This window comes from Larus michahellis, chromosome 15 (assembly GCF_964199755.1).
Source record: "Larus michahellis chromosome 15, bLarMic1.1, whole genome shotgun sequence".
Lineage (NCBI taxonomy): Eukaryota > Metazoa > Chordata > Aves > Charadriiformes > Laridae > Larus > Larus michahellis.
This window is the reverse complement of record NC_133910.1, coordinates 5,488,974-5,515,472: the sequence shown is the minus strand read 5'-3', so window position 1 is coordinate 5,515,472 and position 26,499 is coordinate 5,488,974. Positions and strand designations below refer to the sequence as shown.

Here is a 26,499-nt window from a genome sequence, read left to right as displayed (position 1 = left end):
CCAGGGGCTCACCACCCTCAGAGTGAAAAATTTCTTCCTGAGATCTCATCTAAATCTCCCCTTCTTCTCAAAGAAACCCAGAACCTCAGCAACGTCCGTGGGAACTGCTATTTATGGCTCCTGCGTAGTGCCGCATCACACCAACAGCATATCTGGGGATGTCCTTATCCCTACGGACTGGTATTCATAGAATCACAGAACGGTTTGGGTTAGAAGGGACCTTAAAGATCATCCAGTGCCACCCCCTGCCCTGGGCAGGGACACCTCCCACCAGCCCAGGTTGCTCCGAGCCCCGTCCAACCTGGCCTTGAACCCCTCCAGGGATGGGGCAGCCACAGCTTCTCTGGGCAACCTGGGCCTGGGTCTCACCACCTTCACAGGGGCTCGGAGGTGTTGAGCTACTCCAAGAATTCCCCGTTCCTTAAGGCTTCGGTGAATTTTCTCTGTGCTTTGTCACCTTTTCTGGACAACTGTCCAAGATCTGGCAGCCCTCAGAAGGTGGCTGGTTAATTGAGCAGAAAGGATGTTGTACCATGTCGCTCACCAGCGCTTGGAAGCTGGAGGCACAATGTGAATTGTGCTCGTGTTCCTTCATCCGGAGATGTGCATCTCTTATTAGATTAATTTTTTTTTAATATATGCAGAATATACAGTGGGAACAGCATTAATTTGCACTAATGGTTGTGAGATCTACTGAGAATTAACTGCATTTTTTGTAAATTAGTGAGGAAGCGGATAAACACAATTATTAAAAAAACAAGAAAGGTACTTTTGCAGCAGCAGTACATGTTACTCATTTATCTGACAAGTGTTCTTTACTTTTAATTATATTTCATCGTTTACTAGCGAATGTTCTGCTGGTAGATATTGTAATAATCATAGTAATTTGAGACCTCGCTTTAGCATTTGTGAAACCTTTGTGTGGAAGGGGTGTACCGCAGTGGCTGTGGTTTCGGGGGACCCTGTCGTAATTGTCACTCGAGTCTGCGGTGGCTCCTGGGTGCCGCAGGGATGAGGTGCGTACACGTGCTCGGGGAGATGCTCTCCTGCACTCGCTGTCCAAACAAAGCAAAATTACATCCAGTTTTGGGCCCCTCACTCCAAGAAAGACATTGAGGGGCTGGAGCGGGTCCAGAGAAAGGCAACGGAGCTGGTGAGGGGTCTGGAGCACAAGCCTTGTGAGGAGTGGCTGAGGGAGCTGGGGGACCTGAAAGGAGGGGGTAGCCAGGGGGGGTCGGTCTCTGCTCCCAAGGAACAGGCGATGGGACAAGAGGAAACGGCCTCAAGTGACACCAGGGGAGGTTTAGGATGGATATTAAGAAAAATGTCTTCACCGAAAGGGTTATCAAGCGCTGGAACAGGCTGCCCAGGGAAGGGGTTGAGGCACCGTCCCTGGAGGTGTTTAACAGACGGGCAGACGTGGTTCTTAGAGATATGGGTTAGTGATGGGTTTTGTCAGTTAGGTTGATGGTTGGACTCAATGATGTTAAAGGTCCCTGCCAATCAAAATGATTCTGTGATTCTATAAATATGGCGTGGGAGCACAGGTAGGACCTGTACCAGGTTTTGGGAGGGGGCACTGAGCAGTGGAGGTGCTGATGTTTGTGGGTGGTTGCTCAGGGGGTCTGAAATCAGCCTGGGCCTCAACCCAGGCTCCTAAAGACATGCAACTTCTTTGAGTTTTTTCTTTTTTTTTTCTTTTTTTTTAATTAGTGAGTTTAGCTGCATCCCTCCTTCGTCATGCCACCTCTACACACCTTTTGCTGTGCCTATTACCAGTGCTGCTCTGTTCGTTAGGACCAACTGACCAGCAGGTTGGCTTCTCCATCAGATGCTAAAGTGAATATTTTTTTCCAGTCTTTTTTTTCCTGGGGGAGAGGGCACTGGCTTGGGCAGAAACTGTGGGAGGTGTTTGTGGCCTCCGCTGGGCAGTGGGTGAATCCTGAATGTGATGAAAGGGACTCCAGCCAAGCACATGGTGCTGGATGCTCTGCCGTGGGATGGGGCACCTTCACAGGAAGAGCTTCTCCCACAGCTCAGGGCAGGAAAGTCTGGAGAAACCCCATGAGATGTTCCCATAGGCAGCGCTGAATGTCCCTGAAATGGGAGGAGTGAAGTGCAGAGCAAGGTGGGTTCGGGCCCCCATGGGCTGTCCCTGCCCAGGGGTGCGCGGGTGCCAGGTGCAAATCCGCAGGTCTGTCAGAGGGGTCTGATTAAGAGGATCCCACAAGTCACTGTCTTGGGAAGCTCTGGAGGGAGGAGACGTGGGGCAGGCATGTGCTCCCCACTAGCGTCAGGCGAAGCAGGCATGGTCAAGCTGCTGTTACTGGTGATTTTGGTGAAACCAAGCCAAAACTGAGCCTTGGAGGACTTCATTGCTCTTCTCTTTCATGTGGGAAGGCCACACACAGTCTCTTTGGTGGCCCTCCCTGTTATTGGGTGGATTCCCCTTGCTGTTCCCCTGTCAGGGGCTGCCTTTCTTGGGATGCAGCCACAGGGCAGCTTGGCCGGCCGTTGGGATGCTTCTTGCCCAAGCCGGGTCCCTGTGGGCAGTCGGGGCTTGGGCTCTGCTCTGAAGAGGGTGCAGAGGGGGATGTTGGTGGCTCTATGCTTGCTGGCTTTGAGGGACGTGCCTTTAGCCCTGTGTTTAATCATAGAATAAGGGTTGGAAGGGACCTTTCAGATCATCGCATCCAACCATCAACCTAACTCTGACAAAAACCATCGCTAACCCATATCTCTGAGCATTGTGTCTGCCCGTCTGTTAAACACCTCCAGGGATGGTGCCTCAACCCCTTCACCAGGCACAAGGTGCGTTGTGTGTTGGCACAACCCTGGGCAGCCCCAACCCGTGACGAGTGGCAGCCCCTCAGTGAGACCCCTTGTGTGCTGGGAGGGACTTACTGCGGACAGGGTGACTTTTTTTTATTTAAAAGCAAGGTAGTTTGTTCTTAATTCCCCTTTGGAATATGGCTAAAAGGCAGGTCAAGGTCCTCGGTGTAAATTAGCCGAGCAGGAGGAACACATGGAGGTGTCTCTAGCAGGTTTGGCAGGGAGGAGGGATGGGGCTCAGTAATTGAAACTCCTTGGGAAAGGAAAGAGAAAGAAGCATTTGTCTTGGAGCGTTGGGCTCAGCCAGCCCGCCCGCATTAGGGAAACATGAGTGCGAACACACGAGACCTTATGCATTTTAAAATCTTCCCTCTCGGAGGCCAAGCTCTGGGTTAGCGGGTCAGCCGATTCAGGTGAACTGTTTAGCGCGCATTAAAATCACAATTTATGCAATCTGCGCTCTGGCTTTAAAAAGAGTTGGCAATCAGGTGCTTAATAAAATCACCTCCAGCCCTCCTCCTTCAGTTCACTGCAAATAAATGCCGCCTTTTTTTTTTTTTTTTTTTTTTCAACATCATAAAAATGGATTAGGAGTCATTTTGAATTGTTATCCCAGCAAGACGTGCGGCGCGGGATATGCAGACGCGTTCGGTGTGGTTGAGGTTTGTGTATTTGGGTGCTTGCACACAGCCGGCGCCTGGGAGACCATTCAAATAAACATTTACTGGAACATCTGATTGGCAGGTTCACTCCTCCTTTTTGTTTCCCTTCTTGGATGAAACAGCAAAACAAAATTTAGCGTGGCTTAAAAAAAAAAAAAAGCAAAACAAGCCAAAACCCAAAAATTGTATGGAAATGTGACTTTTTGTCTGACTCGTTATATTTTTTTTTTATTTTTTTTTTTTTTTAACGCAGAAGAGTCAGATTTTAAAGTTATGGTTCCCACAGCAACTGTAACTCTCATCTCTTTTGCGTGTGTGATACTTTGTGGGACTTTATATGCTATTAAATTTATGCCTGATGCGTGTGCGTACGGCATGGCAAGCGGAACAGCCGCGTATGCCGGATCCACATGGAGCGATCCCATGGGATCCCTTCCTTTCAAACCTCTGGGCCAGATCCTGCGCCAGTATAAACCCTTTCACAGAGGGTGGTTCGTCGGTGCTGTTGGCTCTGGGCAGGGCTGGGTGACACGGCTGCGATAACAGAAGACGCTGCCCCATCGTCGCTGGGGCTTGGTGATGTTGTAAGAGCTGTGGAAAAAAGGTAGGGGGGGGGAAAAAAGACATAATACAGTTCCCTTCAGGCCACAATTCAAGCAGCCGTCCCCGCTCAGCAAAGCGCTGAGGCGTGTGCTATGGTCTCATGGACTGTAATGGGAATTAAACACATATTTAAAGTTAAGCATGGGGTTAAGCACCTTGGTGGAGCGGTGCTTGAATGAGGATTTGAAGCGTACAGGGAGAAAATGCTGTATTTTTTAGTAGATTTGCCCCGTATCGGGGATGGAGGGGTGGGGGTGAGTGGTTTTGAGATGAGGACAGGATTGGGATCTCTCTGGAGGTGTGTTTTGTGCTGGCTTGCTGCTCGTCCTTGCTCTCCTCCTCGTGCTCGGCCTCAGTTTCCCTGCCTGATGCTCACCCATGGGCTCGTTTGCTGACCCCTGCGGCTCGTGGGGGTACGTGCTGTCAGAGGGTGGTTGCAATTCATGGACGGGGTGGGCAACGTCTCCTCCAGACAGAAGCTGCCCACCGTTACGAGGGGTAGCTGGAGGAGGAGGGAGCTGGCAGGACCCCTGTGTGCCCGCGGTGTGCCAGCACTGCTCTGCATCTTGGGCAGGTGACCTCCAGTGACGGAGATGTCCCAGCTCTCCTGGGAGCATCATGGCTTCTTGCAGTTGTGTTTCTTCTTGAGCATCCCTCACTGCACGCCAAGCTCACAACTTCTCCTGCCATCCACCGTGGATGCAGAGGAGGCTAAGCGTCCTTCCACCCTCGGTGTACGTTGGTGCTTCCCTTCTGCTCCAGCGGCTGCGTGAGGACCACGCAGGCTTGGTCAGGGCTGTGTCCGTGTGAGCGTCTGCCAGAACAGGATCCAGCGCCTTCCCATACTCCAGGTGCTACTGCTCCATTTCTATCCATGAACCCTCCTCTCCTCTCGTGGGAGATACGATTGCTTCTCGCTAAGCCTGCTTCCCGAATCCCTGTTTCTCTCCTGTCCTCTCCCTCCTCATGTGCCTTTGGGTGGCTCCGGGAACCCTTCCCTGCCCTCCTGTATGTTGTGCATTAGTGGACGGGGTGATCCAGGGACCTCTTTCTTCTGCCCATCTCCTTGTATCACAAAGCTGAAGAGATACTGGTATTTCTGAGACCCTTTCTGCCTGTTTGCCATGGGCCAGTGCATAGGGACACGAGAGGGGGGGGACGCGGAGGCAGACAGGAGGGCCGTGGGTGCAGAAACAGAAACCTTGATTCTGCAGCAAACAGCACAACTCCCTCGTTACGGGGATGACAGCCAGAGGCTGGTGTTATCCCCGCACTAGGGAAGAGCACGCTATATAACATCCTTTCCCTTGCCCTGCTGTTTTTTAAAGCCGGAGGGATGGTGTGCCATCTGCGGGCATCTCCTGTGCCCCAGGAGGGTAAGGAAGCGGCAGGGTGCAGAGGAGGTCATGATAAACGGCAGCGTGCAGGAGAGGGAAGACTCTGAGAGCTGTCTGCAGAGATCAGCCTTATTTTTCATCGTTAATGATCTGAAAGAAGGTGCAAACAGCATGTTAATTAAGATTTGCAGAAGAAATATTTAAATTGAGAGGTACAGCAAAGAGGGAAAGAGCAATAAGGCACAGGAGTCCTAGGGAGATGCTGGCGTGGTGCAGAGGTTTGATCTGGAAAGGGAAGAAGCAGATGCTATGCAACCCAACTCGTTAAATATGGTATTTTTCTTCCAAAGTTGTCCTGAGTGTAGCTGGGTTGGGGGTGCAGGGTCTGCCCTGGGGAAGGGACCTGCTGGTGGGGCTGGGAGGTAGAGGATGGACAGGCCTGGGGCTGCCCCTGACCGGCCTGGGCACCGACGGGTGTCCTCTCTGAGTTTGGCTGCACCAAAGGGTTTGGCCAAAAGGATTGATTGCTAATTAACAGTCACCATTGTAATGCCTAATGTGGATGTTCCCAGCTCTGGTTGTGGTTCACCCTGGGATGTGGCCTCGGAGGACCTGTGCCCAGGAGCAAGCCTCTGCCTGCTGAAGCAGCATTTATCAGGTCTCTGTGCTGCCATTCACCATTGTTTTTCATTAAATTAATTAGAAATCTGTTAGCTCAAATTACAGCATGGCTAAAACCTAATGCAAATGTTTGCTACACCTGCTCGTTGAGCGCTGCTTTATTATAGCCCTCGGCAATGGCTGAGGGGAGCCAGGAGAGGTTTGTTTGCTGGAGTCCAAGGCTCGGTCCTTCCTGGTGGCATCTCTCCCTTGGTCGCTGTTGGCTGGATGTGCCATCCTCGCTTGTGTCCACGGTCTGGTGGTGCTTCCTGCGTCTGGGATGATCTGGGAAGGGATGAAATGTTGGAGCAGGTCCAGAGGAGGCCCCGGAGATGCTGGGAGGGCTGGAGCCCCTCTGCTGTGAGGACAGGCTGAGAGAGCTGGGGGGGTTCAGCCTGGAGAAGAGAAGGCTCCGGGGAGACCTTCGAGCTCCTTCCAGTCCCTAAAGGGGCTCCAGGAAAGCTGGGGAGGGACTCTGGATCAGGGAGGGGGGTGATAGAACAAGGGGTGCTGGTTTTAAACTGAAAGAGGGGAGACTTAGATGAGATTTCAGGAAGAAATTGTTCACCCTGAGGGTGGTGAGCCCCTGGCCCAGGTTGCCCAGAGAAGCTGTGGCTGCCCCATCCCTGGAGGGGTTCAAGGCCAGGTTGGACGGGGCTTGGAGCAACCTGGTCTGGTGGGAGGTGTCCCTGCCCAGGGCAGGGGGGTTGGAACTAGATGGTCTTTAAGGTCCCTTCCAACCCAACCCATTCTGTGATTTTTGAAAGAGAGATAAGATGCTCTAGAGCTGAATGCTGTGACTAATGAAGAAGCCTGGGGAGGACAAAATTGAGGGACTAGAAGACCAGAAGGGACTGTGGGATCATCTGCTCTGCTCTCCAGCGCCGCACAGAGCACAAGAATTTCCTGAAGCCTCTATTTCTCATTTGAAATAAAGCATAACTTTTCTAAAAGCATCCAGGCTTGATTTCAAACAAAATATATAAAAAAAATTGACAGTGATGGATAATCCACTACAACCCTTGGTAAATTGTTCTAGTGTTTAATTACCTTCACGGCCAGCAAGGAAAGAAAGGGAAAAGTACACAGTGTGAAGCGCTCTGAGGATTGTGTGGTTATTGCTGGTACGTGTTTGCCTTCCATGGTTCTCCCGCTGGGATGGCGCAGGGCAATGTGATGCTCCGGCATCGGGGTCCCATTGGGGTGTCACCCCAGCTCTCCGAAGCCATCGGGGCGGGGGTCTTTGCGCAGGGTTTGTGCTGGGCACAGTCCCGGGGGACTGTCCCAGAGGACTGTCCTTGGAGCGATGGCCCCGGGCTGCGAGAACCCCGTTTCGCCCCGCAGCAGGTAGGTCGAGATGGGGCTGGTTGTAGAGATGGTGGGACAATAATTGGTTTTGGATGTCGTGTGTGAGCAATAGTGGCTTCAAAGTTAGAAAAGAAATAGGGATTATTTTTTTTTCCTGCAGGACAAACCTTTGTATCGGTGTTTGGATGAAGCAGCAGGATGGGTTCGGGTCAGCACCGGGCTCAGTGCTGCGCTGCTGTGCACTGGTTTTGCTTTGACCCACAGAAGGGATGCTTTGGTGTAAGAGGTCTGCCCAGCCCAAACCATCTTCTCCTCCTCCTGCCTGGGACCTTCTTCTGTGACTTCAGCCCTTTTTGCTGTGGTGGCCAGCAGATCCTCAGAGCTTGCTCTCCTGAGTCGCTGTGGTTGCTCTGTGTTTGACTGCAAAGCTGGAGGAATCCTCGGGGAGCCGCACTGCATCCACAGCGGGGAGCAGAGCTGGCCGAGGAACCCAGGCAGAGTCGAGAAAGGCCAGAGTTACAAGAAAGAGTTTGTCCAGAGTCCAGAGGAGCAGCAGGGCTCCCTCATCCTTCACCACTTTTGGTAGGGAAGTGCGGTGGCTTGTGTTCGAAGAAGCACGTGCGTCCTCTTGCTGCTCAGGAATAGTTCCGCACCTCGAACGGATGCCCAAGAAGTGAGTGCCCTCCAGGTCGGCAGCTTGACAGCCTTCATGATTTATATGAGCACCCAATCTCTTGGGCTTCGAGGTGGCTTCCTCCATCAGTTTTCCTTCTGTCCTTCAAATTATTCCCAGCCTTGCTGCTTTCCACCTTCAGCTGGGATTCGCTCCTGTGCCATGCACCCTGCAGTTCTGCACACACGTGGGTTGTCTCCACCAGCTGCCTTCTCCCCCATCCTCCTCCTCCTGTCCCTCCTCCTCCTCTCCCGTAGGTCTCAACAAGCCTCAGGTGCCCGGTGGCTCCTGCTTGGCCGGCGGGGGCACGCGGGAGCGCGGCGGGAAGGACATTACGTGGGAGAATATGCATGTTCACAGCTCAGAGGATTAAAGGCCCGTGTTCTTATCACTGCAGAACAGAGTATTATAAATCCAGCCTTAGAATACCAAATCCCTGCGCGGCTTGGCCATTGTTTGGGAATATTAAAAAGCTCGGAGACAGAAATAATCAGTTTCCGAATGACACATTGTCAAATAAAACATTTCTCATATTATCCCTTCCTTCCCCTTTCTCTCTCCCGCTCCCTCAGTTGGATAATTTAACATGAAAAATAGATTAAAATGAGGCTGGCTTGAATGCCTCCTAAGTTTGACTCTCTTTTTTTTTTCCCGCTTTTCCCCAGGAAGCTCTCCCAGTGTGTGTGTACCGTGGTTAAACAAGCAGCTGCCGGCACGGGGTCAGGGACGGAAGGAGCCCGTCGAAACTGAGCTGATGGCTACGAGCCCATGAGTGCTCACGTTGGGGCTGGCACGGGCACCCCTGGCCGTTCCCAGGCAGAGAGGGGACGTTGTCTCGGTGGCTGGCAGAGCAGAGACCTCCGGTTCATCCCCAAAGGATGTGGGAGCTGTGGCTGGGCTGGGCTGGGCGCCCTCGGCTTGTTTGAGCCCACCCTGTTGTTCCCAAACTGGGTGGGGGGAAACAGCACGCTAATAATCTGTGTGCCTTTATGCCTTTTTGTAATTTCTCCTAAGCAGAGAGATGTTTAATTTAAAATCTCTGTGGAAAGAGACCTGGGAGTCCTGGTGGACAACAGGATGACCGTGAGCCAGCAATGTGCCCTTGTGGCCAAGAAGGCCAATGGCATCCTGGGGTGCATCAAGAAGAGTGTGGCCAGCAGGTGGAGGGAGGTCATCCTCCCCCTCTGCTCTGCCCTGGGGGGGCTGCACCTGGAGCACTGTGTCCAGTTCTGGGCTCCCTGGTTCAAGAAGGCCAGAGAACTGCTGGAGAGGGGACAGCAAAGGGCTACCAAGATGCTGAGGGGACTGAACACCTCTCTGATGGAGAAAGGCTGAGGGATTTGGGTCTCTTCAGTCTGGAAAAAAGACAACTGAGGGGGGATCTTATCAACACTTATAAATACTGAAAGGGGGGGTGTCAGGAGGATGGGGCCAGGCTCTTTTCAGTGGTGCCCGGTGACAGGACAAGGGGTAACGGGCACCTAAACATGAGGAGGAACTTCTTTCCTGTGGGGGTGGCAGAGCCCTGGCACAGGCTGCCCAGAGAGGTGGTGGAGTCTCCGTCTCTGGAGACATCCCAACCCCGCCTGGACGCGTTCCTGTGCCACCTGCTCTGGGTGACCCTGCTCTGGACGGGGGCTGGACTGGGTGATCTCCAGAGGTCCCTTCCAACCCCCACCGGTCTGTAATTCAATATGCTGACAGGTTTAGCTGCTCCAAGCCACTTCCCGGGGCAGAGGCAAGGTGAGCCCAGCCAGGCAGGGACGTGGCCCTGGTGCTGCCGTGGGTGCCCAGATCCCTTCTGTGCATCCAGCCAGCAAAGTGCTCCTCACGCAGGGCTTTCTTGGTCACCCTGGCCTTTTCCGAGCGTCTGAGTTGTCTCTAGTTGTGCTTTTCCAGGGAGGGCAAGTGCCCATGTGCCTGTGGGTGCGGAGAGCTCTGCCCCGCTCTGCCCTGCAGCCGCTTGGCAGATACAGAGAGCACCCAGGCACGAGCGATATCCCAGCTGGACAGCTTGGTGGCTTCATGATGGTGCGGCCTTGGAGAAGGCTTTTCCCAGCAGTCGTGTCCATGAGTGGTGTTCTGAAACCCTTCTGTAAAGTGAGAGCCCTCGCTTTGCTGGAAGGATGCTGGCACACAAGCCGGACCTGATTTTTGCAGTGTGGTTTGTCATGTTGAAGTTTACGACCCTGCTGTGTCCTTGTCACTGGACCTCCCTTTTGGAGGGTCTGATGTGCTGTGGTTTCTCTCCAGAAAACAGGATTTCCAAGGAAACAGCACCATTTTGGAGCTGGGGCGTGTGGGTGGCTCACATGGGGAGCTCCTGTGATGCTCTGGGGTCTCTGTGTGTCAGGAGCTGAGCTGGACCCAAGGAAATGTGTTTCTGCTCTTCTGGGTTGAGGTGTCCGTGTTGTTTCTTGCTTCTGAGCGTGGAAGGCCATGAAGGGTCCTCATCCTGATGGTCCTTTGGGAGCTGTGGTACTGCAGGGCATGGACCTGGTCAGCTCAGCGAGCCCTGCTGTTCTCCCACGCAGAGGTCCCTCAGCATCTCCTGGCCGCTGAACTGCCTTTCCTGATGGCACATCACCTAAACTGGGGAAGTCAAGCTGAGCAATGTCCTCCTGAATCCCTGAGCCTTGCTCCTATTAGTACCAATAGGCGGGGGAGAGGAGGGGTTTCCTGGTGGGAGATGCTGGGCTGGGCTCCTCTCTGCGGCAGGTTGTGGTGCCGGGCTGGTCCAGGGAAGCATCTCTCCTCCAGCTCCCGAGGCCTCTCCCCCAGCGAACTCATCCCATGAGCTGTGATTTTTTTCCATGCCACCTCTTTCCAGCTGATCCTGTTTATGAGCCGGAGCCATGCTCTGGCTCCGGATACGGTATGGTGCTTTGTATCGAATGCAGATGAACTACTTGCGTGTCTCGGCTTTGCTTTCGCACGCTCTCTAAAGTCCTGGGCCGTGGCATCCCCCGTGCCAAAGAAACGCCTGCTCTGCCCTGGCTGTCCCCTGTCGCGCTGCAGAGCCCCCGTTGCTCTCACCGCTCCTGATTTACATCCCCTGCCACGGGGTAAAACTGCTCCGACGCCGTGGAGATGAAGAGGCTGGGAGCTGGCACACACACACGCGGCTTCTGCCTGCGTGGGGCTCAGCGGCGCGGCCGAATTTATCCTCCTGAGTGGTCAGAGGCAGGGCTGGCTCCCTTTGGTGCTTCCCAGCCTGGCTCCTTTGGGAAGAGAGACCAATTCCATGCACACATAGATATTTAAGAAGTTTATTATTTTCTGTAAAGTTGTTTTTTTTTGTTTTTTTTTTTTATTTTTTTTTATTTTTTTTTATTTTTTTTTATTTTTTTTTATTTTTTTTTTATTTTTTTTTTATTTTGGATGGTAATGTAGTTGGGAGCTACGCTGAAGAAAACTGGGAGGGGAGGGAAGAAGAGGGCTTTGCAGAGGAGGCTTTGGTCTGGAATGCGTTGTGCTGTGCCCCCGGGTCTGCAGCTGAAGTCTCCTTGAAACCGTTGTCAAATCGCAGCCCGCGATGGTGGAGCTGGGGTAACCGTGCCCCAGGGGGCGGCCGTTCTGCGGTGCCATTTGTTGCACCGTCGTTGGTGTGAAATGTCGCGTGACTCTGCTGAGACTTTACTGCTCCCCTGTCGGTGCCTGGGTTGTTTTAATGAGGTTTTTTCTCCTAAGCGGTGGGATGCGATTTGTCTCCTTTCCCACCTCCTGGTGCGGGACGGGAGGGGGTGCTTGCCCACTTCAGCCCCTGGGTGGGACCCACGGGGTGTGTGGTAGGAACAATGTCCCTGGGAAAGTGGGCAAAATAACTTGGGCAGAGCTGAGCCGGGGGTGTCACTGCACTGTCCCCGGCCAAAGGCCACCTCTGCCACCCTGCTGCTGCTGGCTGTGATGTCCCACCTCAGAGGTGGCTGTTCCATGAACCCACCCGTGTGCAGTTCAGGGAGCATTGATAGAAGTGTGCTCTGGGGGTGGAAGAGGAGAGAGTCCGTGGATGCTGGTCGCAGCATCCCCTGGTCCGTCACGGTGCCATCTGCATCCCCTGGTCCATCCCTCTGCATCCCCTGGTCTATCGCTGTGCCCTCTGCATCCCCTGGTCCGTCCCTCTGCATCTCCTCACCCATCCCTGTGCCCTCTGCATCTCCTGACCCTGTCCTTTGCTCTCCTCTGCAGGGTGGGCTGATCGCGCTGCTCCTGCTCCTCTTGGTCTTCACGGTGGCTCTGTACGCCCAGCGGCGCTGGCACAAGCGCCGCCGCATCCCGCAGAAGAGTGCCAGCACGGAGGCCACCCACGAGATCCACTACATCCCCTCGGTGCTGCTGGGCCCCCAGGCCCGCGAGAGCTTCCGCAACTCACGTCTCCAAGCCCACAACTCGGTCATTGGGGTGCCCATCCGTGAGACCCCCATCCTGGACGACTACGAGGACGAGGAGGAGGAGGAGACACCGCGGCGGGCAGAGCCGAGCACCAGGGAGGATGAGTTTGGCAGCCAGGTGACGCGGACGCTGGAGAGCCTGGGCCGGGGCGGGGAGGAGAAGCCTGACTACGAAAAGAAAGGTTTGTGGCTTTTCTCTCTGCTCTTTCCCTCACCCCATCCCCTGCTGGGGTGTCCTGTGCAACGTCACCTTGAAAGGATGGCTCATCTGTACGTAGTCCCAGTGGCTGGCACTTGGCTCTCCAGGCTTTGGTCCTCAGCTGACATCTACAAGATGGTTTGCAGCCTTTGTCCTGAAGCTGCCCTTCCTGAGAGACAGATCACCTTTGTGTGGTGCTGGGGAAACTGAGGCACGGTAGCTGTGAGCCCTCAGCTGCCATTGCCAGCCCCGAGGACCAGGTCCTCTGATCTGGCAGCACTCCCTGGCTGCCCTTCACTGGTGGTTCAGGGGCAGTAGGAGCGTGTGAGCTGTGTGCTTGGGAGCTCCATGGAGAACCAGCGTCCTGGGCTTTGACCCGTCTCCTTTGTTGCATCCTCTTCCAAAACCAGTCTCCTGTTTCCAGCATGAGCCGGTGGGCGTGATGAGATGGGAAGCTGAGGGCTCTGCTTTCAGGTTTGGTGGTGTGTCTGGTCCCAGCAAAGGCAGAGACCTCTGTGAAACCCCCGGTGGGACAGGGGATGCCTGGCTGGGGGAGCAGAGCTGGAATTTCCCCAGGGAGGGGAGTTACTCCTTTGCTGTGGGCTTGTGCAGCGCCTTGCACAGGGCAGCACGAGGCGTCGTCGTGAGCGTGTGCTCCCACTGCGACGGGCTGCTCAACAGGACGGGAGTGCTGGGATTCACGCCGACTCCTGGCCGTGGGTGAGTGCTGGCGCATGGGCATCAATCAGGCCAGTCTTCGCTCTCTGGGTGGCAGAAATGTGTTCATTGCCTTGCTCTCGAGTGGGGCATCAGTTCTAGCGAGCGAATGTGTCGGTGCGCTGGGGCTCTGCCAGCCTGCTGAGCCTTGATGCTCCTTCGGGAGCTGCTCTATAAAGCTGCATTTTCCATGAGCGGCAAAACATCCCCTGTGCTTTATTCTCCGAGCAATCAGACAAATGATCCTGTAGTTACCCGCAAACAAAGTCATCAGGGCTGTAGATTTAAGGCAAGCACGTAGGAGCCCTGTGTGTGGAGTTGGAAATGGCAGATCAGAAAAATTCTCATTGCGGGAAGAAGCTCGGAGCTGAATCCATGTGGACAGACCCCAGCTGTGAGCCATTCCCCACTTGTGGTGTTTGACGTGGCAGGTACAGCGTTATATAGAGTCAAAGAATCATTAGGGTTGGAGGGGACCTTAAAGATCATCTAGTTCTAACCTCCCTGCCCTGGGCAGGGACACCTCCCGCTAGATCAGGTTGCTCAGAGCCCCAGCCAGCCTGGCCTTAAAAACTTCCAGGGATGGGGCTTCCACCACCTCTCTGGGCAACCTGTTCCAGTGTCTCACCACCCTCATGGTGAAGAACTTCTTCCTAACGTCCAGTCTGAATCGACCCATCTCTGGTTTTAATTCATTCCCTCTAGTCCTGCCATTACCCGACATCCTAAAAAGTCCCTCCCCAGCTTTCTTGTAGCCCCCCTTAAGATACTGGTAGGCCACTATAAGGTCTCCTCGGAGCCTTCTTCTCTCCAGACTGAACAACCCCAACTCTCTCAGTCTGTCCTCATAGGAGAGGTGCTCCAGCCCTCCGATGATCCTCGTGGCCCTTCTCTGGACACGTTCCAGCACGTCCATACCTTTCTTGTAGTAGGGGCTCAAGAATTGGACGCAGTACTCCAGGTGGGGTCTCACGAGAATGGAGTAGAGGGGGAGAATCACCTCCCTTGACCTGCTGGCCATCTGTAGGCCAGGTTAGAAAGAAGCCTATACGATTCCATAAGTGTAGGTTGTGGCTGCTGCCTGTCCCTTGTGGTGCTGACTGCTTGTACTGTATAATATTGGGTAGCGCCGCTGTTGTAAGGTAGAAATCCCCTGCCAGTAGCCGCGGGGAGCTGGGCAGCGAGAGCTGGGCAGGACTGCCTGTCCCCGATCAGGCGAGGTGCTGCGGGTGCTTCGTGCCTTCCCTGAAGGTGCTGGGCTTGGGATTTGGAGGAGCTTTGGTCCCTTTGAGGTTCCCCCTCCCCAAAGCTCTGCCCAGCTCGGGAAGAAAGTAGCAGTGGGGTCCCTCTGGGAAAAGCGGTCCAACATAGAATCACAAAATCATAGAATCGTTTGGGTTGGGAGGGACCTTAAAGATCATGTAGTTCCCTGCCGTGAGCAGGGACACCTTCCACTAGACCAGGTTGCTCAAAGCTCCGTCCAACCTGCCCTTGAACACATGGGCACAGCATGTAGCCGAAGGTTGGATGCAATAGGACGGACAGACAAGGTCCCCTGGGGTCACAGTGTACGTGACAGCACCCATTGCTGCCTGTATGGGGGAGCAGGGGGGAGCCTATACGGCCAGGGCTTGATAGCAGGGGAGGCGCCTTACCTGCTGTCGGCCCGTATGGTTCCTCCTGGGAGCAGAGACCAAACCACGGGTGACAGGAGCTGCTGGTGTCCCTTAATGCACTGCTGGGAGGCACTTGAGCTCTACGGGGAGGCCAGTGCGAGAGCCTGTATAAAGTGGGCTGGACTGGCTGCTCTTTATTTAGTTGTTCTCTTTACTGCGGATAAAACCCATGCTGCTGGACCGTGTTGTTCTGCTCTCTGCACTTGGAGAACCACCGCCGAGGGGGTCAGGCAGGGTCTGTGTGCTGTCCCCAGGCTGTGCGTGGGGACGGAGGGACCCGGGGGGTGCCGCACAGGTACCACTGCGTGACTCGGGGGATGTTCCTCCTGCGCGGAGGCTAGCGGCGCTTTCCCCAGAGTGTCTGGGCTAACGCACGCTTGATTGCCTCGGTTTTTAAAGTCTGTCTCTTAGAAGCTGCAACACCCACCTCTGCTTATTGAAATGTTATTAGAAGCCACTTAATATTGCTCACCTGCAAGGCATGGTAAAATGCGTTTGAATAAACAAAAGCAAAGTACATTAGTGCTAATTGCTGAGTGGCTCCAGCAGGAGCGAGGAAGGGATGCGCTGTCTCCCTCTGTGCAGGGAAGGGGCTCTTGGGGTGATGCTGGAGCATCCCTCCCTTCTTCCCATCAGCATGTGGGATTCCCATAAAGACTGAGGGGTCCCTGTGACAGCACCCGTGGTGGCAGGGATGGGGAGAAGGACTCTCTTCGGCTCCGTGGAGGAGACTGTGCAGCTCTGAGCATCGGAGCCGGTGAAAAGCCCTGGTGATGCATCGCATCCGGAAAGCAGGTCCCTGCGCCTGCGATGGCTATAAGTGGTGGCTGGAGGTTGTGTTTCTTCCACCCTTAGAGTGCTTTTTACTCTTTTCTCTTCTAAGCAAAGTTATTACAACAGCGATGGTTATCATTGCTCAAACAAACGCAGAGGTGCCCAAGGGCCCATCTCCCGTCCTCGAGTGCCGATCTGAGCATCCCCCTTTGTGTACGGCTGGCTGTTACCGGCCCCCGGTGTTAAGAGATGTTTCCCCAACCCTCTGCTTCGGTGAGAATGAACAAATGAAAACCTTCATATATCGTAACTGAGCTGCCTTTTTTATTCTTTCATATTCTCTTCTTTGTTTTGCTTTTCTATAAATTATTTAGAGTCGTGTGAGTGGGGAAGACAGCAGTAACTGCATTTCAGTCCTCTTCAAAACATAATAGTAAACAAGATCTAGGGCAGAATATTAAACTATCGGAGGGCTTCAGGAATTGGCAATAAGGAACTTCTACTGACTGAAAAATCCCCCCATGCTGGGGCTGCAAGCTGCCTGCAGGGCCAGGGCTACCCCAGGCTGTGAGATCTGATCACAAATGCTCCCACCACCAATTCAGCTTGTGATGCCGTCGGGCTTTGCACCTTGGATCCTTGGATCGAGACAGGTTTGTGCCTTGCCTGGTCTCATCCTTCCAAACCGTGCCAGTTTATTGTGTGTTTACTCCCGGATGGATGCTCTCGATGAGGCTTTGCTGAAGGAGTCAAGCTATGGTATGCGCTGGTTGCTCCTCTCTGCTGGAGCTAGCCAGAGCTTGGGTTGCCGAATGGCTGTAGTTCAGGATTTAGGATTTTTACACCAGCAATATAAATATATGTGCTGTGAGCTTTGCGCACCGCCTGGCAAAGGCGGTGATTTTTGGGGTGCTGGCCGTGCCGCGCACACAGACACGTCGGCCTGCCGGCGGGCAGCAGATGCAGCCGGGATTCCCCAGGGGATGTGGCAGGTGGGGGGAGAAGCTCCGCAGTTGGCACAAGCAGACACTGGCGTACCTGGAGAGATCCCCAGGGGCTGGAAATCAGTTCTGCTCAGGCACGGATTTACAGGTGGATTGAAGATGGATGCGTCAAGACAAACCCAGCTGAGCTGGGGCCAGCTGTTCCCCCGGTGCCCGGCTGCCTGGCCGGAGCCACCAGGCTTTGGTGGGATCACCAGCGCCGGGCAAGGAGCAGTGCCGCATCCCGGGGAGTCCATCAGCACCGGAGGGAGAAGCTCTCCTTGCCGTTCTTGCAGCGCAGCGTTGTGATAAGCTATCAGCTGGGACTTGTCAGCGGGCTCCAAACGGTATCATCGCAGGGCCTGTCACTAGAGGCTCTTTCAAGTGTCACTTCCCAGCATTAATTACCAGGGATGGCAAATCGGATGAAGATGGAGCGTTTCGGCTCACCCTCCTCCTGCCTGCGCCGCTCGCTTCCCTCGCGTGCCGGGCAGTGATGGATTTGCAGGTGCCGGGTCGTGCCGGCGGCGGGCGCTTCCCATCGTTCGGGATGGGTGCATCCCACACCGCTGGGCTCGCTCCCCCTTTCCACGAGGAAGAGCGTGGGGTTTTTTTCTTCCCCAGGTGGAGCTTCTGGATGTATCAGGGGTGCAGCGGATGATTCTGCAGCGCTGCAAAATGGGATAGTCCCTGGCCAGGAGGTCGAGCAGCACAAACGTTGTGCAAATCGTGGGCGCGCAGAGCACGGATGAACGAGCCAAACTCTCCTCCCAACTCCGAGGCAGCGTTCTGCTGCGATGCGGATGGGAAGGATGCTCCCGCGTGGCACCGGAGCATCTGAAGTGAAGCCCAGCGCAAACAAAACACGGGAGCAATGTGCTGAATAATGACATCTAGCAACAAGCGCGTCTGAGTGATAAAGTTAATGAAATTACAGGTTCTGACCTGATACCAGGCTCTGCTGTGGGTAGATAAACAGCAGGGCAAAGATGAGATGTTTATTTCTCCCTAGCTGCAGCTGAAATCTGGATGCGCTGTGCAGGGCCATTAGCATTATTACTGTTATGCAAAATCATTTTTGACTTGGGGGGAGGGAAAAAAAAAAGAAAGGAAGGAAGAAAAATCTCCCAACTCCCTAGAAAATGGAAAGCTGACAAAATTAGAATTGCAGCAGGAGCACAAACTGACCTGGTGACATTGCACAGAGCCCAGATGAATTTAGACCGAAGAAAAATCTGAGGCAGTTTAAGAAGAAAATGTAGTCTTTTTTTTTTTATTAATATAATAAAATGAAACGGAGCGAGGAAGGAGGCAATTGCTGGGCAGTCCGAACTAGCCAAAAGGATCCTCACGGTTTTGGGTTCTCTCTGGCAATCAGAAGGTCTCTAGGGCTTTGTGCCCCATGGGTGTGTGGTGCCGAGGGGGGTCTGCGGGTGTGGGGTGAGGTTCCTGGGGTCTTGGCCTTCAGTGGGGAGACCCCTGTGTCCAAACCCAGTCCTGACGTGTACACAGTGTTCCGCTATTAACGGGTTTTGGATAAATTCATGCGGGTGATGTCAGTGTCTTCGCTGCCTCCGGGAGCCGTGCCTCAGGTCCCTGGGTAGTTTCCAGTCCATGCTCCTGATGATTTCTGCTTTCCTGCCTTTCCCGAGCAGACGGCCTCAAGCTGCAGCCCTTTGGGAATTCCTAGCTTGCTTTTGTCTTTTTAATATACCTGTCTCGCATCTTTACCGACATGGTTTCATCCTGCTGCAGCAGGAGCCCTTTGCTTCTGTCCATCGAGTGGCCCCGGTCTATCGTAGGCAGCACCGCTGCGTTCCCAGGTGGGACACGTTGGACGCCCGGAGAGGGAGTTAGCAAACGAAGGCAGATAAAAATCCAGCAAGCCTGAATGTGGGGTTACCCCCGCGTTCCTCAACGAGAAGAATTTGCCAAACCAAATCTCTGAGGATCAGTGAGAAGCAGAACTTCTGCCGGGTGAAAACTGAGGAGAAAATAGATGTCAGACTTGAAAATGGAGTATCTGCAATTCCAGTCCTGCAACAAAGGACCCATCTTTATTTTCTCAATTTCTTTCATGTTCAAAAACAGAATTTTTCAAGCGGGCCTTTGTGCTGGCTTCACAGACTCTGCAGTCTGGGTATGGCCTCCAAGTCTAGACAGGAGACAGGACTTATTACTGATGGTACCAATGATTAATGCCATAGGAATATCAAAGGTGTAGTTGTGCAGTCATCTTGAATTCGTATCTCCTGGACTTTCTCCTCACCTGCTGTGTTAGGTAAAGCTCTGAAGTTTCTCTTCCTTAATCCATGGATGCTGTTCTCTGTAGTGATAGCGAGAGGCTTTTGAGCATGCCTGAAAGATGCTCTGGCACCTAGAGCAAACCTGGAGATGTAGATCCAGCTCCACTCTGCCACCGGCTGCTTTGGTAACCCTGGTTGTGTTACTTAATGGTCTGGTCCTTGACTGAGTTGGAGAGTGGAGCCGAGCGGGAGAGCAGACAGGACAACAGAAGGAGACGCTGAGAACTGCTAATGTAAGGGGTTGTGGCCCCAACAGCCTCCTGCCAAACTGCTCTGCGTGCTACGGTCCAGGAGAAGAAGTTCTTTATAATGAGGGTGATGAGACACTGGCCCAGGTTGCACAGAGGGGTGGTGGAGGCCCCATCCCTGGAGACATTCAAGGCCAGGCTTGATGAGGCTCTGAGCGACCTGATCTAGTTGAAGATGTCCCTGCTGACTGCAGGGGGGTTGGACTAGATGGCCTTTAGAGGTCCCTTCTAACCCAACACATTCTATGATTCTAGGATTCTATGGGTTTTGGAAGGGGAGACAAATGGCCTAGGTTTGAGATAGAAGGGAAGGGTCCTGGTGATGAGGCAAGGGAGCTTCTTATGCCACCCACCAGCACTGGAGTAGCTGTTCTGGTGGCCACATCTCAGCCATCATCTTCGCCTCCCAGCGAAGACTCCTGCAGGGCAGAGGTAAGGCAGCTCTCTGGCCCGAGGTCGCTGTGTCAGGGCTGGGGAAAGGGATGTCTGAGGGCCGAGATGTGGAAGAAGAGGGCAGGTAGTTAAGCTGTGCCCTAGAGCTGCTATTCTTTACGGAGATAAGAGCTCTGCGGTATCTTGGTGGTGGGATTTAAAGACAGGGTGTGAGGTGATGCCCTCGTAATGGGCAGCGTGATGGTGTTCTCCTCCGTGATGGAGAAGGGAGGGCCCATGGGCAACGGGAGCAGGATGACCGGCCTGATGTTGCCATCCCTGAGCTGACACCCAGCGTCCTCGAGGGGACACCTCACCCGTCCGGGCTCGTGGCTGCTGCCGTGGGGTGATCCTGGCCGTGCTGGGCTGTGCTGGCCCCGGGGCTGGGAGCTGCTGCCGTTTGCTCTGGTAGGCAGACACAGTGACACCGTGAATCCCAGCATTAACCAGAGGCTTTCTGAGCCTTTAATAAATAAAATGATGACTTAACGTTTGCTGGGCCTGAAGGGTAAAATGGGACAGTACGTCAGGCCGGCATCTGATGTGTCTTGGGGCTCTGTCTTCTTTCCAGTGACCTGATGGGATCATGACCCTCTTTGTACGTGATCAGCTTTCCCAGCTCTAATCCCCGCCAACTCCTTGCGTAATTTACAGAGACCTTTGAAAATGTATATTCATGTTGCCTGCCAGTGGAAAGTGTTGGGTTGTTTTTTTTTTTTGCTCTGTTTTTTTTCCTCAGTCGGCTATTCCTGGCTGAAAAACCTGGCTGCAAATTTCAGCTTTAAAGAACTAAAAAACAATGAGGCCCAATAGGGGAGGAATTGGGTCCCAGTTTGGGAAAGCATTTAAGCGTGTGCTTAGCTAGTGTCTCTAGTTGTTAGAGAAATTAAACTTGTTTTTATGTCCCGCGTGCTTAATTCCAGCTGATTTGAGTGCATTAATGCAATGACTAGGGGTCCCAGCTGCAGAGGTTACAATGAACATGCCGTTGAATCCTTCGGTTTTGTGGTGATGCCAGCTCTGACTTCAGTGTTGATTTGAAAATGTCCATACCTGCCAGGGAAAAGCTTTGCTTTCCAGGGAGATAAACACAGTCATAATTAATATATTAATTGCCTTTTGAGATCTGAACGGAGAGCTGCCAGGCTGGAGTTTTAGGTTTTTTTGGATCATCCTGTCACACCGAACTGGTTGCCTTCATCCAAAATTCGGGTTGTCCCCATCAACGTGGCGAGAGGGAAGGATGGTCTCTTGGCCTGGTGGCCCTTTGGGACATGGTGCCCCTTCCTTACACCCCCCAGAAAGTGGCCTAAGGCAGCATCACGGATGCATGGGAGCGTGCCCAGGAGGTCTCCCCAGCGAGACCCACATCCAACGTGCCTCCATGCCTTCAGTAGCAGGTCAGAAGGGATGGGGAAGCTCCCCAGGGCTGGTGGCCCCTTCTGGTCCTGCATCCCCCTGGCCAAGGCGGGTACTGTGCTTAATGACTAATTAAGGCTTGAGCATCTCTGAGGCCAGTAAGGGCCCTTTCTACCCTGCAGTAAACGTTGCTGTTGAGAAGAGGCTCGTAGGTTAGATTTCCTGATGCGTTTTTCTTGGTTTTCGCCCCTCCTTTTGCCATATTCTGTTCATAATTTCATAAGACAGAGGAAGGAAGAAGCAGATGGAAAAGCTGCTTCTGATGGTGCCGTAGGGAATGGAAGAGAAAAGGGGTGTTTAAATATGCCCGCATTTTGCTCAGCATCCCATAGGGATGGCAGTTTCGGGAAGTCCCCCTGGTTTATCGCCATTTTGCAAGGCTCGGGTTGGTCTCGCCCCGACGCGGCACGACATCCCATGTGAGAAGAAATGCCCTTGGTCATCCCCTCTCCCAGCTACAGTTGGGTGACTTGCGGCTCCTCGGGTCAACAACGGTTCTTTTAAGGTGGGCTTTTGCTGGGTTTTGTGAGGCTGCTGACGCCTGGTGGAGACGCCGTGCCGGTTTTGTGTGCAGTAGCCCTGATTCCCCAGGTGTCCAAAGTGCTTTTCGTCCAGGCGAAATCACAAGCTCACGGAAGATAAGCTGTGAAGTTTTGGCTGTCCAAGGAAAACAAGCCATCAGGAACTATATTTATATAAATGTCAGGCACGCATTGTTCATCACTTTGTGCATCACTATGAATGTTTGATAAAGCACTACATTATTTAAGGCGTAGCTGGGTTGTAGGCCAGTTGTTGACCAGGATTAGCTTTAGCTTTGAGATGATTTTTCTCTAATGCTTTTTTTTTAATTTTTTCTTTTTGCCTGATGCAGAATCTAAAAAAATAATATGGTGGCTGCTTATTCCCCTTAGGAGACCCTGAGGGATCTTGAGTGTCCTCACCTCTCCTGGGTTTCTGTGCTGGGTTGCGTATTGCAGCTGCCTTGTGTGCAGTGCAGAGGACCTGGGGGAGCTTCAGTCCTTTCATGGTGCTGGTGTGGAGCAACCATGGGGGCTGGGAAGAAGAACAATCCCGCGGTGTTGCCTTTTCTGCTGGAAATAAATAGATGCTGGTGAGGGCTTGGGCAGCCCCTGGGATGCGTGGCTCAGATCTGAGGCTGCTCCAGGTGCCTGCATGAGAGCAGTGGGTTCCTCTTGGTCTGTGATGCTCAGCGCTTCTTCACCTTGACTTCTAGCAGCATCGTGGTTCTGCCGGTCATGTGTGAGATGTTCTCCCCATCGGTCCGTCCTGGGGTCGAGGGTTTTATGGGGAGGGGAGCAGGGAGGGCAGCAATAGCACTAGCTCTCCGCTCTGTTTGCATGTCCTCCTCCTACCGGTCGTGTTTTACCTGGCTACGGCACTGAGACAGTTAGTTTTGTCAGCTGGCTCCTAAGGAAGATGGATCGAGGCCGGGCACCTGCGCTGATATTAGGTCTGCAGGCACCTTCCAGCCCCATTCATCATTAGGCAGTGACCTACCCGAAGGACCTGCGGGAGAGGAAACTTATTAACAAGGTGCTTCAAATCAATCCTTCCTGACGGCCCCGCTGAGTTACAGCGTTTGCTGCGACTCAGCCACCGGGTCCTGCGGGGTCTGGCCATGCTCGGCCTCACTGCCTCGGCTGTGTGGCTTGGAAGTGGTTCGCTTTTGATAGCCTGGGCTCTCCAGGTGTTACACCCAGTTCCAGGTCTTCTCCTGAACCAACAAAACAGCTCTCAGCAGCTTCTTTCCTGCCTGGATCCGGTGGTTGGTCCCTGCCACTGCAGGGGGGATCCTTGGGTGGTGTTTGTGCCATGCGTGCACGGCTGAAGCTTCTTGGCCCCATTGCAATACGGGGTTTTGGTGTCTTCCCCTTCTCCTCCAGGTTAATGTTGCTCCTTTGTTCTCCCCGGCACATGGCATGGAGTTACCCTTTCCCTGTACTGGTATCCCTTTGCCTGTTGGGCAAAGAAAATTTAATTTCCAACTAGTAAATTCATTCCGCACCTTGCTGCCGAGCAGGGAGTTGAGTGATGGTTGAGGCTGGAGGGGGTCCACCATGCCACCTTTCCCACCCACATTTGCCAGCCGTTGCTGTTCCCTGCCCATCCCTGGGGGTGCTGGGACTTGTGCACACTCACCTGCCTCCTGCCTTACAGACGCCGAAGAGCCGCTGCCTCCAGGTTCGTCCTCCAGTGGAGGTTCCTCAGCCAGGTGGGGATGGGGCTTTCTCCTGCCCTCGCTGGGTCTCCCCCAGCTGGCTCCCAGCGTGGTTTTCCCCTGGTTTTGTGGAGTTGTAGGAGATTTGCAGTGGAGAGAGGGAGCTGGAGGTCAGCATGGTGCTCTTGAGCCGGCAGCTCTCCTCCACGCGACATTAGTCCAGACTTCTCCATGTGCCCATTAGCAGCAAATCCGAAGCTTCCTCCAGAGTGTTCTTATTTAACTTTTCAATTATTTTATAACTTGAGGAGCATTAGCTGCTACTGAGGGTCTGCCCATCTTCCCTGCTCCTCTCTGCTCGCTGCGTGAGCGAAAATGTTATGATGTCTCATAAAACAAGGTAAGTTTAGGGTTTTATTAGAGTGGAGAAGGTGGGAAGCAGAGTCTCTGGTGGCCTGAACCTTCTCGGTGCTGGGGCAGGGGGAGGTGGGGCAGGCTTCACGCACAGGGCTGCGTCCCGTGGCCAAAAGCTTTTCCTTGAAGAAGGAGAAATGGGGTAAAGAGATAAATGTCAGTGTTCTAGAAAAGTCTTTGCCCCATGGAAGAGCTGAGGGTTTCCTAGTCGGGAGCAGCTCCTGGGAAGGTCAAACCCAACTGGTAGCAGCCCAAGGAGCGCAGAGACCTGTCTGCTTTTGAAAGACGCTCGCAATGCAGAGGTGCGAGGCAGAGGCGGGGGCTGTTGGACTGTGGCTCTTCAGTGTTTGATCTTTCACGACGTGTTTGTACTTATATTGCATTATCTTAATTACCAGCACGGGAAATTGGGAGCATGGCAGGGAGAAGGGAAAGGAGGAAGACAGAAAGGCAGGGAAAGTGTGGAGTGACGAACAACTCACAGCCTCCGTCGATGGGGCTGCGACTGTGGTTGGAGTTGGAAACGATGCTATTAATACAATGCTTATTCATTTCCTATAATAAAAAAATGGAAGTGCTTTGCAATTACCCAATTCCGAATGAAATTAACATTCCGTGGCATTTTCCAGTAAACGGTTAGTTTGCACACATGAGTGGAGGCAATTAGCTGGGAAGCGATTGAGCGCCGTGACTGGGGAGAGGATGAGGAAGGGTCAGGGCAGCCGGTGCTGGGAAGGTGCTGCCGTGGGCTCCGATGCCCCATCCCAGAGGAATGGGCGTTCCCTTGGGTCCTGCCAGTTTGAGTAGCAGCTCACCTGGCTGCAGCAAGGACAGGAGCTCCAGGTATGATCTCCGGCTCTTTGTAGATGGGGGGGAAAAGGCAAAGGTTTGGAATAAAGAGGAAAAGGAAAGAGTGGGTGCGTGCTCAGAGAGGTTGTGGGGTGTCCTGGTGCTCCCCGTGTCTCCATCCCCATTGCGGGATGCTGAGCCGACGTTGGGTCTCCATCCCCTTCCCGTGCTGCACGCCAGCCTCTCCCGGCATCCCCCCTTCCCCATCACGCACCCCGAGCTTTATTAAAATCCAATGGAGACTTTCTTTTTTTTCAGATTTGTTAAACTACTGAAAACTCCTGATCCTATCAGTGGCTTTTTTCCCTGCCTCATAACAGATAAGGACTGTGCTGGCTCTGAGCCCGGAGCGGAGGGTGGTGGAGAACAGGGTAGGGAAGCAGTCATCTCATGAATATATGAAGGAGGAAAGTACATTTGTTCAGTTTCCTTCAAAGGAGACATCTCAAATAAAACTTTATCTTGTCTTCTGCTACCCTCCCCCTCCAATTTGCAATTAAAATAAGATTTTTACTTATAGAAATCTATTTTTATAGTGAGAGATTTATTAAGGTATATAATAATCTGTTAATGTATTAATACCTGAGTATTAATAGCTATGTTAAAAAATGTATACGTTTTCTATTTTAAAACCCAACAAAAAGGACCGGGAGAGAAAAGAAAGGAAAAGTCGAGGTGGAATACGAGCCTGTTTTCAAAATGCTCCCGGGTTCCCATATCGCTGTGTGTCTGTGTCTGAAAACCTCTCTGTGTAAAAGAGCCTCTTGGCGAGCGGTGGATCCTCCCTGGCGCGGCGGCGGCAGGCTGGGCTGGGCTGGGGGCCAGCTCCGGCACAGTGCACCGTGCCACCTCTAGCATTTCCCCTGCTGGGTTCGCCTAAGGATGGCTCAGAGATGTATGCATTGCAGGCGGTGCTCGGTCCCCTGATGTATGGGTATGTGTGGTTATTTGTGCTTTGTTATGATGTTTTTATATATATATATTTTTTTTAATATATATATCTCCATATATATATGCTGAGTTGATTGCATCATGCAGCCAGCAGCTTCCCAGTGTTTCTTGGACACGTTGTGCTTGCACGTGGCATAGTATCTTAAGGGGGACTACAAGAAAGCTGGGGAGGGACTTTTTAGGATGTCGGGTAATGGCAGGACTACAAGGAATGGATTAAAACTAGAGATGGGTCGATTCAGACTGGACGTTAGGAAGAAGCTCTTCACCATGAGGGTGGTGAGACACTGGAACGGGTTGCCCAGAGAGGAGGTGGAAGCCCCATCCCTGGAAGTTTTTAAGGCCAGGCTGGCTGGGGCTCTGAGCAACCTGATCTAGTGAGAGGTGTCCCTGCCCAGGGCAGGGGGGTTGGAACTAGATGATCTTTAAGGTCCCTTCCAACCCTAACAATTCTATGATTCTATATAGACGAATGATAGACTCATATGATGTGGACTAATGGAGAGCGGGGGACCGATGGGGGCAGAGACTCTTGCTGGAGGGGTGGTAGAGGTGTTTGGTGGCTGGAGAAAGAGACGGCGAGGTGTTCCTCATGTCTTCTCATATCCACTGTGCTCTGTGGCAGGACATCACTCTCCAGTTGTGTTTTCATCCTAACATGCGTGAAGCGGTTGTACAAATCTCTCCCACCGTCATCGGTTAGGCATCGGTGTAATTACCTAATTTTATGCTAGTAAAGCTCTTTGCTTTCTGGAGCTTAGTACCTTCAGGGTGGCACTGTTGGAAATCAGTCCACATCCCAGTTTCAGAACAAACACTGTTGCTTATTTCATGCTTCGAAAAGCAACAAACACCCATTATTTAGAGCTGGTGAGAAAACACC

The 26,499-nt window shown here is 53.1% G+C and overlaps 1 protein-coding gene across 5 annotated transcripts in view; it reads left to right on the top strand.

The window, feature by feature from the left end:
• Nucleotides 1-26,499, top strand: part of ASTN2 (astrotactin 2) — a 377,208-nt gene that overhangs the window by 86,744 nt on the left and 263,965 nt on the right. For all 5 annotated transcript variants that reach the window (XM_074609111.1, XM_074609113.1, XM_074609112.1 and 2 more), the window contains exon 3: nucleotides 12,264-12,648. In XM_074609111.1, the coding sequence (XP_074465212.1) occupies nucleotides 12,264-12,648 (385 nt within the window). The remainder of the gene's footprint in view (nucleotides 1-12,263; nucleotides 12,649-26,499) is intronic.